Source organism: Bidens hawaiensis, unplaced genomic scaffold (genome assembly GCF_021521415.1).
Source record: "Bidens hawaiensis isolate Kalapana, Puna unplaced genomic scaffold, B.hawaiensis_p1.1 tig00004282_1, whole genome shotgun sequence".
NCBI lineage: Eukaryota > Viridiplantae > Streptophyta > Magnoliopsida > Asterales > Asteraceae > Bidens > Bidens hawaiensis.
The window spans coordinates 1,773,643-1,786,757 of NW_027491257.1; the positions used below are offsets into that span (position 1 = coordinate 1,773,643).

General features: G+C 37.7%; 1 protein-coding gene across 1 annotated transcript; it reads right to left on the bottom strand.

Moving 5' to 3' along the window:
* Positions 1-207: 207 nt before the first annotated feature.
* Positions 208-1,842, bottom strand: LOC143626076 (protein TIFY 9-like). Its single transcript, XM_077096251.1, has 4 exons — positions 1,740-1,842; positions 892-1,000; positions 718-790; positions 208-258 (listed from the first exon to the last, which is right to left on the bottom strand). Exons 1-4 carry the CDS (start codon positions 1,807-1,809, stop codon positions 208-210), a joined length of 303 nt encoding a protein of 100 aa, XP_076952366.1. The 5' UTR covers positions 1,810-1,842.
* Positions 1,843-13,115: the final 11,273 nt, after the last annotated feature.

The window sequence follows — 13,115 nt, forward strand, 5'->3', positions numbered from 1 at the left end:
TCTTTAAGAACCTTTGCAACGACCTTTTACGAGCGATCGGAAGATCTGAACATGACTCTTCAACATCTAGCTTCCCTACATCAAACAAATTATTAATTATTAGCAATTTAAGTTCTATAAATTAGACAATATATCATTTTTTAGGTTTTTGGCAAGTGTAAACTTTTGGAGAATTGTACCTTGGTTAAGTGTCTGGAGTTTGTGGTGTTATGGAGATGGTGTTTCTTTTCCATATGCAAACTTTATAAGATTCTCTGCCTGAGTAATTATAATTGTTACATTCCTAATCTCGCTCTCATATCCGATTATAAAATAATATCTCAAACCTTGCCTCTTATTCATCGGGTACCCGAGTATTCATTAACCACCAGATATCGGTTATAATAATTGGTTTGTTACAAATTACTAGTTGAAATTTCTATGTGCATTTTCTCGCTATTCTAATTTTTATATAAGTTTATTACCCAAAATAATTAGAAATATAAAAATAAAAAAGAAATACATGTATGAGTAGATTATTCTACTACCAAAGACAAAAAGTACATGTTTATGGCTATGGTTCGGATAAACGAGTATCTATGTTTCGGGTAATCGTGTCGAGTATCACTTAATACCATAACCCTCTCATGTATTTGGAAATTTTAAAAACTATCTGATATATGGTTTATACCCGTCTCAATTACTTAGGGTTTTATGTTCGTAAAAGTATAATCGTACCTGGGGTGGAGAAACATGAAAAATGTTGACCATCCCATTGTAGAATATAGTCAAAGGAGTTGTTTCCGGCATGCTTAATTAGTTTCACCAAAACATTAAATTAAAAATCAATTTAATTTGCATAATAAATTAATAATATCATAATAAAATCTATAAATTGATACTTGTTAGTACCTCAAAGAAAATGATGGTGGATAATGAGTGGAAAACATTGGTCTTTTTCCTGATTCAATCACATTCTTAACAAGCTCCGGATTCATCTTTGAAATTGAACTTTGAATATCTTAAAATAAACATTAAAAAAGTTAATAAACCAAAAAATAAGCATATATATATATATATAAACTTAGGATCAACAATATTTTTGTTGAACAACAAAACTTATATTAAAAAACCGGTCTAGTAACAACTAGATAGTACAAGACACAATCACAAACTGATTCAGGAAAACGACTTTTAAACACAAAACAAGAGGGGAGAAACATGGGTTTGAGAAAAAACCAAACCATAACCAAAAAAAAAAAGTAACCGAAATTAACCATAACATAACAAAGCCGACGGTTATGGTTAAGTGAATCTGATTAACCGACTGCTTGGTTATGGTTAATGTGTCTTCGTTAACCAACTTAAACCAAACTAAACCTTGTATGTTTGTGTTTTCCCAAATTTATCTCTCTATTTTCATATTTTATAACTCCATTTCTAGCTTCAACATACAAATTCATGTCGCAACTATTTATAACATAGCTAACTGACATATTTCAGCTTCAAAACTTTATAAATGCGCTTGAAACACCATAATTAAACCATTTTCAACTGGATCAAAGGAAACAAATATACATTAGACAATTAACCGAGTTTGACCGAAATCAATCCATAACTGACGATCCGACCTATAATCAATGGACCATTAGGTTATGGTTAAGCCCTGACCGAACTGACTTTGCACACCCCTACATAAATATTATGGAAAAAAAAAACACGCAAAACAAAACCAAGATTACATCGAGTAATATATTAACCTCGGAAGCTTTGGCGCAGACGAAACAGCTTCTTGGTGGGCTGAGATTGGTTAAGTTCTAAGGCAGACATGTTTGGTTTGGTGTAGTTAGAGGAAGTAGAAGATGACTGTGAATTAAATATGTGTCATGGCTTTCTTGGTGCCTTCCTTTAATACGCACATGATATTCATGCTACACCTTTATTTTATTAAATGTTCGTTACAACAACATATAATACATGAAAATCTTAAATAATGATAATGAGTCATTATGACTCTAGAATAAACTTATAATTTATGAACAATATTTTTTAAAAAGTTAGTATAAGAAACTACTAAGACGCGACACATATATCATATAATGAGGGGCAATACTAATGTGTTATATTATAAATAAGTAAAATGTTGACGGAAAAGTTACACAAATAAGACATACAATTGATTGTATGCTAATACTAATTTCTTGTTGGTAGCATTTTTGATAAAGTTTTATGATGTTAAGGAAATTAAACACGTGCGGTTGTATGAATTAGACACATACTAGAACGCTTTCACTTAAACACGACGGTAAAGGTTCGTATGCACCATTGTAAGCCCGGTGTGTCAACATTTAAAATTTGCGTTTTCGAAAGTATATAAATTCAATATTCAATTTAATACATGAATTGATGAAATTCATGATTTTGTGAAATATAAGTATTTGAAATAATAATAATAATAATAATAATTGATAGAATTAGATAATGATAAAATACATCTATTATTTATTTATTTTTTTCTTTTTTTTCCTCCCGTGAATCATAACTTTTTTTTAACGGATAACAAACAAAGAATTGCTAGGTACTCCGTACGAGGTGACCTAATGGCAAAATGCCGCGGCCAGCTGGCCCAACCCAGCCGTACGGAGCTCTTAAGCACCTCTAAGTTATCTCCAGTTCTAGGAAAAACCCACCCACCCGAATTCCCACTGATGGTAAAACCCGGACGCCCTCAGGATCGAACTGGATATCACAAAGATCTCAATCTTCCTTCATTAAGCTATCTGTACCCCCTCTAAAGTGTTGCTTGTGGTGATCGAACTCGTCAATCATAACTAACATTTTAATTTCCAAATTTTACTGCTATTTTAGCTGCTGTTACTATATAGGATTTTTGTCATGTTTATTTGATCATTTACGTGTTTGTGGATTAAATAAATAGAAAAGGACACGTGGAACGCAACGAGGGCATGGGCACTAACAATTAACCTTTAATCAAAGTTAATCAACCGAAATAATTATGACACATGAGGATAAAGTACACTTTAGGGACTTTCCATCCAACTTAAATGTAATAACATTTTATTTATAGCTCTTTAGCATCTAGAAGCATGACCTATGTTTTATAGTGTTAATTAATTATTTACGCATTATTACACATTTTACACCTCTATGATTTTTACAATAGTTTCAAAAATGCTCATGTAATTTACACTTAGCAAGTATTTAGTTTTACATTTAAATTGGTACTTAATTAAAAGGCTAATTTACTTTAAAATTGGTCTTCATGACTTGTTTATTTGTATTGAGTAGAGAACTACTTAGTGCATACTACATAGTCCAATGCCTACATCTACATTATATATAATTATATTATAGTATATATTAATTTATAACTTTCTTATGCTTTACCATTTATACTTTGTGCTTTGACTGTTGTACACTACTCTTATTCCTCTTTTTCTTCTTGCACGTGCCTTGGGATTTGAATGGTTGATTCGTTATTTCTTTCGGTTGCATGTATTTTTTCTTTACGGATTTGATTACTGCTGGCTGGTGCTTTTCTGTTGTCAACAATTTGTTACCTGAAAGGTTGTTAACTTCGTTTATCATCAGTTGTGCCAATGCTTGCTTCATGATAGTTAATGTTGTCGTTATCAAGATGTTCATCCTAATTAGAGACGAATTTCCAAGTCGTAATAATTAATCTCTTAACATTATCTTTATACTTATGCTAAGTTTGCTTGATTATAGTAATTGGTCACTATTTGCCTAATTGGTGATCACATATTCACATATGTTACTGATTTGAAACATAAATTGAAGTGACACCAGCATAATTCTTCTAGAAATTGGATGTATATTTTAATAAAAAGAAAAATGGATAATATACTGGTGTGAGAGATGCTTATAAACATCATTTTATTGCATATGCCTTTTTTCAGGTCTCATTGAAACTTAAAAAAGTGAAACTATGGATGTATGCTAAGTTGCTATTTAAAACTCAAATAGCAAACAACAAATAAATTGAATTCAATTTAATTGCCTTTGCATTTCAAGGTATTTCACTAATAAATTACTTATTTTAAACATTTTAATTAATTCATCTAAGTTATTCTCTAGCTAAGTTTAATATCTTCCCTCACAGATTTGAATATTTGCCAATCACAAAGACCAGTGGGCTTTTGGCTAGGGACGACGCTCTATTTTACGGTGGACTATTGGCTAGGGACGGTCGGTGATTGTGCTAAGATGCCGCAATGCTTTCATTACACTTTTACAAAATTATGATCATAAATTGTGAACTTGCCCAATAGAAGCCACAGCAACTAATGGTTTATGTTCTTTGATTGTTGCTATAGTTTGGTTGTATATTTTTTCTTTCCACTTTCATCTGAGAGATGGTCTGCAATCATATTATGCACACAAACCCATGCAACGCGCGGTGTCGAAGCATGAGATGAATCTGACCTGATCCATGACGATGTTTCCACGGATTTTCGAGATGAACGAACCACGTCTTGATCTTCTTCTCCGGTTGCTTGAGACCTGCAACGGTTTTTCGGGGGTGTGGAGGTGACTGCTAAGAAATCTCAAAGATCTCTTGTTTACAGACACAAAAAAGTGGTGGTGGCTCTTATTGAGCATGACCCTTTAATAAGGAGGTGGAGACCTCCTTATATAGAGAGCCTCATGGCCACCATCATGGTACCCTAATGGGCCTAGCCCAGTTAGGGTTACCTCCACAAAACCCTCTCAGCCCAATAACATTGTATTAGTCCATATAATAAAATAAGCCAAACATAATAAAATTAGGGTCGTAAAACCGGGTTTAGTACCATACCCCTACAAGCCCCCCAAGTCCAGCGTTGCTCCTGGGCGCGCAAGCGTCTAGGTGGAGCGCTGGACTTTATGAGGTGTGTTAGGCCATGGGGTGGTTTTTTTTTCCTTTCCTTCGGCCTTGTCTTTATTGCCTTTGAGTTTTGGGAGGTTTTCTTCATGATGGTGACATGTTGCGGTCCTTATGATAATGATGGTGCCCTGGCATAAATAAGATATAGCACGCATCATAGTGGCGCGAGGCCTGATAAAAGACGGAGCGCGCAACTCGATAATAATGTAACATAACTTGCGCGCGAGGCAGCTTACGAGTTATGAGAATAATAAAGCCTGCGCGCGAGGCGACTTACGGATCTGAGAATAATAAACCCTGCGCGCGAGGCGACTTACGGATCTATAAGAATAATAAAAACTGCGCGCGAGGCGACTTACGAGCTATAAGAATAATAAAGCCTGCGCGCGAGGCGACTTATGAGCTATAAGAATAATAAAGCTTGCGCGTGAGGCGACTTACGAGCTATAAGAATAATAAAGCTTGCGCGTGAGGCGACTTACGAGCTATAAGAATAATAAAGCTTGCGCGTGAGGCGACTTACGAGCTATAAGAATAATAAAGCCTGCGCGCATGGCGACTTACGAACTATAAGAATAATAAAGCTCGCGCGTGAGGTGACTTATGAGCTATAAGAATAATAAAGCTTGCGCGCGAGGCGACTTATGAGCTATAAGAATGATAAAGCTTGCGCGCGAGGCGACTTATGAGCTATAAGAATGATAAAGCTTGCGCGTGAGGCGACTTATGAGCTATAAGAATAATAAAGCTTGCTCGCGAGGCGACTTATGAGCTATAAGAATGATAAAGCTTGCGCGTGAGGCGACTTACGAGCTATAAGAATAATAAAGCTTGCGCGCGAGGCGACTTATGATCTATAAGAATAATAAAGCTTGCGCGCGAGGCGACTTATGATCTATAAGAATAATAAAGCTTGCGCGTGAGGCGACTTACGAGCTATAAGAATAATAAAGCTTGCGCGTGAGGCGACTTACGAGCTATAAGAATAATAAAGCTTGCGCGTGAGGCAACTTACGAGCTATAATAATAATGGAGCTTGCGCGAGTTGCGGCTTACGAGCTATAATAATAATGAAGCTTGCGCGAGATTGCGGCTTACGAGCTATAATAATAATGAAGCTTGCGCGAGTTGCGGCTTACGAGCTATAATAATGATGAAGCTTGCGCGAGTTGCGGCTTACGAGCTATAAGAATAATAAAGCCGGCGCGTGGCCATGTGGGATATAATTAGGCTCCCGCCCTAAGATTCGGATGTCTTCTATTGCGATAACGTGGTAGAGGTATACCACGACAGTCCCCTAATTCATTGCTGCTAAATGAGGTTGTCCTTATCCTGATTTGGGATTAGACTATTCATTTGTTATGTCGCTTGCGCATAGGCTCTGGCTTTGTGTTATGCGCCACGCGCAGATGTTGCATGCGCGTGCGCATAGGCTCTGGCTTTGTGCTATGCGCCACGCGCAGATGTTGCATGCGCGTGCGCGTAGACTTTATGTCCCGCGCCACGCGCAGATGTTGCATGCGCGTGCGCGTAGACTTTGTGTCCCGCGCCACGCGCAGATGTTGCGTGCGCGTGCGCGTAGACTTTGTGTCCCGCGCCACGCGCAGATGTTGCGTGCGCGTGCGCGTAGACTGTGATGTGTGAGCATGTGATGCGTAAGCACATGTAATATGCGTGAGCATATGTGATGCGTGAGCATATGTGGTGTATGAGCCTGTGATATGCGACTGCGCTCAAGCATCATGGTGGTGCGCATGTTGAACGGAGCGGAGCCGCGTTAGGTCTTGTATTCGGCGCGAAGCCGTATGGGTTTATGAGGATTCCCAACCTTTAAGTTTGGCGCTTGGCCTGATGGGTTTATGAGGATTCCCAACCTTTAAGTTTGGCGCGTGGCCTGATGGGTTTATGAGGATTCCCAACCTTTAAGTATGGCGCGTAGCCATATGGGATATTATGAGGATTCCCAACCTTTAAGTATGGCGTGTAGCCATATGGGATATTATGAGGATTCCCAACCTTTAAGTATGGCGCGTAGCCATATGGGATATTATGAGGATTCCCAACCTTTAAGTTTGGCGCGTAGCCATATGGGATATTATGAGGATTCCCAACCTTTAAGTATGGCACGTAGCCATATGGGATATTATGAGGATTCCCAACCTTTAAGTATGGCGTGTAGCCATATGGGATATTATGAGGATTCCCAACCTTTAAGTATGACGCGTAGCCATATGGGATATTATGAGGATTCCCAACCTTTAAGCATGGCGTGTAGCCATATGGGATATTATGAGGATTCCCAACCTTTAAGTATGACGCGTAGCCATATGGGATATTATAAGGATTCCCAACCTTTAAGTTTGGCGCGTAGCCATATGGGATATTATGAGGATTCCCAACCTTTAAGTTTGGCGCGAGGCCTGATGCGCGCATGCACGGCGATGGAGTGGTGACTCGCGAGCGCGCGTGCATGGCGGAGGCCTCTTACGCAAAACCCACATGGTGGTTTCCGCGGTGGTTTCCACGGGCGCTCACGCATGTCGGCGGCATGGTGACCCGCTGGCGAGCATGTGTGATGGCAGTCTTCTGCGCAAAACCCACATGGTGGAGGTCTTTTGCGCGAAACCCACGTGGTGGTTCCCGCGGCGGCACATGCACGGCTGCGGAGTGAGAATCCGCGGGCGCGCGTTCATGGCGGCGAAAGTCTGGTAATTTTTGGATCTGCAATTTAAGAGTTAGATCTGCAATTTTAAACCTAAAATCCAGGTCTGTAATCTAGATCTAGATCTGTAAATCAGATCTAGATAGATCTGAAGCTCGGAGCGGATTTAAAACCATCACAGATCCGGAGACCTGATCATTCGAATCAGGCAGTTTCTTTTTGCACAGATCTGGAAGCCTCCTTTAGATCTATGGATCTTTTTGAGATTTAATAGAACAAGCCTTGAAGCCTTTTTCTGAAAACTTCCAGATCTGGGTTTTTCCTGGGAGAGATCTGACAGCCGAGAGGGAGATCGAAGGGTAGTTCGTTGCCGTCCCACGGATGGCGCCAATGTCGAAGCATGAGATGAATCTGACCTGATCCATGACGATGTTTCCACGGATTTTCGAGATGAACGAACCACGTCTTGATCTTCTTCTCCGGTTGCTTGAGACCTGCAATTGTTTTTCGGGGGTGTGGAGGTGACTGCTAAGAAATCTCAAAGATCTCTTGTTTACAGACACAAAAAAGTGGTGGTGGCTCTTATTGAGCATGACCTTTTAATAAGGAGGTGGAGACCTCCTTATATAGAGAGCCTCATGGCCACCATCATGGTACCCTAATGGGCCTAGCCCAGTTAGGGTTACCTCCACAAAACCCCCTCAGCCCAATAACATTGTATTAGTCCATATAATAAAATAAGCCAAACATAATAAAATTAGGGTCGTAAAACCGGGTTTAGTACCATACCCCTACAATGTTCGTGTCGGTAACTCATAGCTTTTTAAATGGATTTTGATTGAATTGAAATCTAAACAATAATAATATTATTAATGGGAAGTGAAGATATAGAAATTTAGTCGGTGAGTCAGGATATTAGCGGTCGGGTGATTTTTATTCTTACTAGAAGCGGTGGGAATAAATAAATTATAAGAATATGATTTCTATGGGCTGGGCTGGGCTTCTACTGTATATTTGTGGGTTTTAAATGTGATTCTTTAAATTAGAGGGCAAATAAGAGGCGCGCAAATCGGGTTTTCATAATACCTTGTTCCGGACGTGGAACTGGGTTTGGGTATGATCGGGTATTGGAAAAACTCGGTATTAGGTATGGAACCCATTCTGGTTTTCGAGTATTACTGGGTACATATTGGTTCCGGTTTCGGGTACAGGTTTTGGTACTGAAATGCATACCCTATCCATATCCTACCGTCACACCCCAACCTAAGGCGGAAATTGCCGGGGCGTGATCCGATTGCTCACATCTCGAAGATACTATCATAGTATAAAAGTGTAATATCTAATTAATTATTTAATAAAAATGAAATCAGAGAAAGTAAAGAACAAGATGAAGAGAGAAAATGACTTTCTATTATGAATGTTATTACAAAATGAAAGCCCTAATCTTTTTTATCAATTGGTCTCTCTCCTAACTAACTGTCATAACAACACTTATTAACAAACTAATGACACATCAACTAACAAACTAATGACAAGTCAGGCGAGCTCCATATCAACATAACACGTCATTAATCATAGTGCCAACACCTCCCCTCAAGTTGGAGGTATAGAAAGCCCCAACTTGGATAATAATGAATAATGTTGAGAACTTGGTAAACTTTTAGTAAATATATCAGCCAACTGAGTCTTTGTAGGAACATGGGAAATATCAATAAGACCGTCTTGTAATTTTTCCCTAACAAAATGGCAATCCAACTCAATGTGTTTTGTTCTTTCATGATAAACTGGATTCTTTGCAATGTCAATAGCAGCTTGACTGTCACATTTGAGAGGTATAGGAGTGATAGAGGGAATGGATAGATCATGAAGAAGTCTGGTTAGCCATGCTAATTCAGCAGTGACTCTACGCATAGAGCGATATTCAGCTTCAGCAGAACTGAGAGAAACAGTTGGTTGTTTCTTGGACTTCCAAGAGTGGCCTGCCACCAAGAAGAATGAAATAACCACTGATTGATCTTCGTGTGTTAGGAAAAGAAGCCCAACCCGAATCACAAAAAGCCTCAACCTTTAAATTTGAAGACTTGTTAAACAACAAACCATAAGAAGTAGTTCCTTTAACATACCGAAGTGTATGCATAGCAGCATCCCAATGATGCGATCGAGGATCCTGCATAAATTGGCTTAGAAACTGAATTGCAAAAGCTAAATCAGGACGTGTGTGAGTTAAGTAATTAAGTTTGCCCACAAGCCGTCTATACTGCAAAGGATCAGAATAAACCGTCCCTTCATTAGTAAGCAATTTTAATTGAGAAGGTAACGGACAATGAGAACAAGGAGCATCAGAAGTGTCAAATTCGTGCACAAGATCTTTAGCAAACTTCCTTTAAGACATGACAAGACCTTGTGAAGTGTTTAGAACCTCAAGTCCTAAAAAATAATTGAGAAAGCCAAGGTCTTTAATTTGAAATGTAACATGTAGCAAAGACTTGATGGCCTGCATTTCTTCTGAATTATTACCAGTAAGCAATATATCATCAACATAAATTGCTAAATGAACTATGGAGGAACCCATAGTCTTAGTGAACAAAGAATAATCATTGTTTGACCTGACATATCCTTTGGATTTTAGAGCATCTGAGAGCTTCCCATACCATTGGCGAGAAGCTTGTTTGAGGCCATATAAAGATTTTTGTAACTTTAAAACTTGATCAGATTTATCTAAAACCATACCAGAAGGTGGAAGCATGTAAATATCCTCATCTAAATCCCCATGTAGGAATGCATTATTAACATCCAATTGTTGTAAATCCCAATTGAGTTTAGCAACAGTAGCAATTAAAGCACGGATGGTTGTCATCTTTACCACAGGAGAAAAAGTTTCATTGTAGTCTATACCAGCCTTTTGAGTATCACCCCGAACAACTAATCTGGCTTTATATCTGTCAATATGTCCATTTTCATGAAATTTGACTTTGTAAACCCATTTACATCGAATTAGCTTCTTTCCTAAAGGAAGATCTACAATAGACCAGGTTTTATTGGCTTCTAAAGCATAAAATTCTTTTTGCATAGCAGTTTGCCAATGAGGATTTAAAGAGGCTTCAACATAAGAATTTGGTTCTTTAGTAGTGTCCAAAATATTGAGAAAAGACTGATGTTGTGGGGATAATTGATCAATAAAGACATGATGGACTGCAGAACAAGCAGTAACAGTGTGATAACAAGGAATAGATAAGGCTGAATTACAAATATAATCAGCAAGATAAGAAGGAGGACGATGAGATCTAGATGAAGCACGGGTAGGAGGAATAGATGGAACAGAAAATGAAGAAGGAATGGGATCAGAAAAAGAAGAATGAGGTGAAGAAGGAGAAGGAATAGGATTAGAAAAAGGAGGAGTAATGGGAGCAGAAGGGGAAGACATAAAAGGTGAGTCATAGTCAAAGAACTGAGATATGTCATTTAAGGTAGGAAAGATAGATGGAGGAGAAGAAGGAATGGACGGAAATAAATGTTCAAAGAACAACTACATCCCTGGAAATAAAAATGTTTTTAGATTGTAGATCATAAAGTTTGTAGGCTTTCTTTCCAAAAGGATAACTTATGAATATGCAAGGAATAGCTCTAGATTGAAATTTGTCTCATCCTTGTTTAAGTGTAGAGACATAACACAAACAACCAAAATTTTTTAAATGACTATAAGAAGGTGTTTTGCCAAATAAGCATTCATAGGGTGTTTTCCCATTCAAAATTGAAGTTGGAAAGAGATTGATGAGATAAGTTGATGTGAGAACACATTCTCCCCAAAATCGTAAAAGTAATTTAGATTGAAACAATAATGCTCTTGCGGTTTCTAAGAGGTGTTTATGTTTTCTCTCAACCACCCCGTTTTGTTGAGGAGTTGCAACACAACATGATTGATGTACAATGCCTTTACTGAGTAAATATTTTGATTGTTTGTTACCAGAACCAAGTTCAAAAGCATTATCTGTTCTAAGGCATTTAACATGTGTATTGAATTGCACTTGGACCATTTCAATGAAGTTTTGGAGAATTGGAAAAGCATTGCTTTTAGTAGTGAGCAAATATGTCCAAGTAATTCTAGTGAAATCATCAACAATGGTTAAGAAATAATTATAACCATTGTAAGTTGGTGTATTATAGGGACCCCATACATCAATATGAATCATATCAAAAGCTTTAACAGTTTTAATATGGCTTTGAGGAAAAGATAATCTATGTTGTCTAGCCCGAGGACATATATCACAAGTTGCAATCTCATCAATATGTGTATGTGGGAAAACACTCATAGTTTTTAATTTGTAAAGAGGCAAATGTCCAAGTCTGGCATGCCAAGTATGACCAGAAACAACATTACAACTTTTAAGAGAAGAAACAACATTATTATGTGAAGATAGTATATCAGAATGTTGCTTAAGAAGGTATAAACCATTCAGGAGTTTACCCAAAACCAGTGGCTTGCTCATGGAAGGGGCCTGCAAGATACACGAATGATTATTAAAAAACACTAATCCATTTGTATCATTGCAAAGCTTAGGAATGGAAAGCAAGTTACGGTGGAATTGAGGAACCAAAAGCACATGATATATTGAAAAAGTAGGAGAAAGATTGACTGTGCCAAATTTGTTAGCAACAATCAGATTTCCATTAGGTAGAGTGATATAAAATGGTTTTGAAAGAGTTTGAAGGTTGGTAAACAAACGTTCATCAAAACACATGTGATCTGTAGCACCAGTATCAATGATCCATGTAGTGTGATCATGAACTGAAGAATTTAAAGATGAATTGCAAGATATTATACCTGCAAAATTCTCAGAATTAATTGTGGAACCAGAAGTAACAGCAGAGGAAGTAGACCCCATTTGCACATTGTTTAACATATTCATAAGTCCATTGTACTGTTCTTGAGTAAGATTACAAGAACTCACCATTGCTTTGTTATCACTTTCAGCAGAAATGTTCCCAGGTTCCTCAGATGAAACAGATGCTGCAAAACGCTTAGGCTTGGTAACATTTGCATTTGTAAACTTGAAATCTTTTGGGAAACCAATGAGTCTATAGCATGTATCTATAGTGTGTCTGTTCTTCTTACAATTGGTACAAGATAAACCTTTCTTTCCATTATTTTTCCCATACTAAACTCCTTTAGATGAATTATATGCATTCATTGCAGCAGAATCTTGGTTAAATTGAGTAGTAGCATGTATTTCCCTTTGATTTTCATCTTGAACTAGAAGAGAATATGCTTGATTAATGGATGGCATTGGTTGCATCATCAAGATACTACTTCTCATTGCATCATATGTAGGATTCAATCCCATAAGAAACTGAATTAGTTTTTGATCCTCATCTCTTTTAGCCAGAATTTGAGCATTACCACATGAACACATATGAATAGAATTAGTGAATTCAATTCATCCCAAATACATTTGATTTAGGTAAAATATGTGGCTATGTCATTATTTTCTTGTGAAATGTCACACAAACACTTCTGTAATTGATATAATTTGGCACCGTTAGGTTTTCCATATCTATCATTAAGTT

Bases quoted from the DNA above. Each gene is read 5' to 3' on its own strand.
- LOC143626076 (XM_077096251.1), bottom strand. From the start codon at position 1,809: ATGTCTGCCTTAGAACTTAACCAATCTCAGCCCACCAAGAAGCTGTTT. The intron at 1,001-1,739 runs GTTAATATATTA...GTTTATTTTAAG, and splicing joins TCTGCGCCAAAGCTTCCGAG to ATATTCAAAGTTCAATTTCA. The intron at 791-891 runs GTACTAACAAGT...AAACTAATTAAG, and splicing joins CCACCATCATTTTCTTTGAG to CATGCCGGAAACAACTCCTT.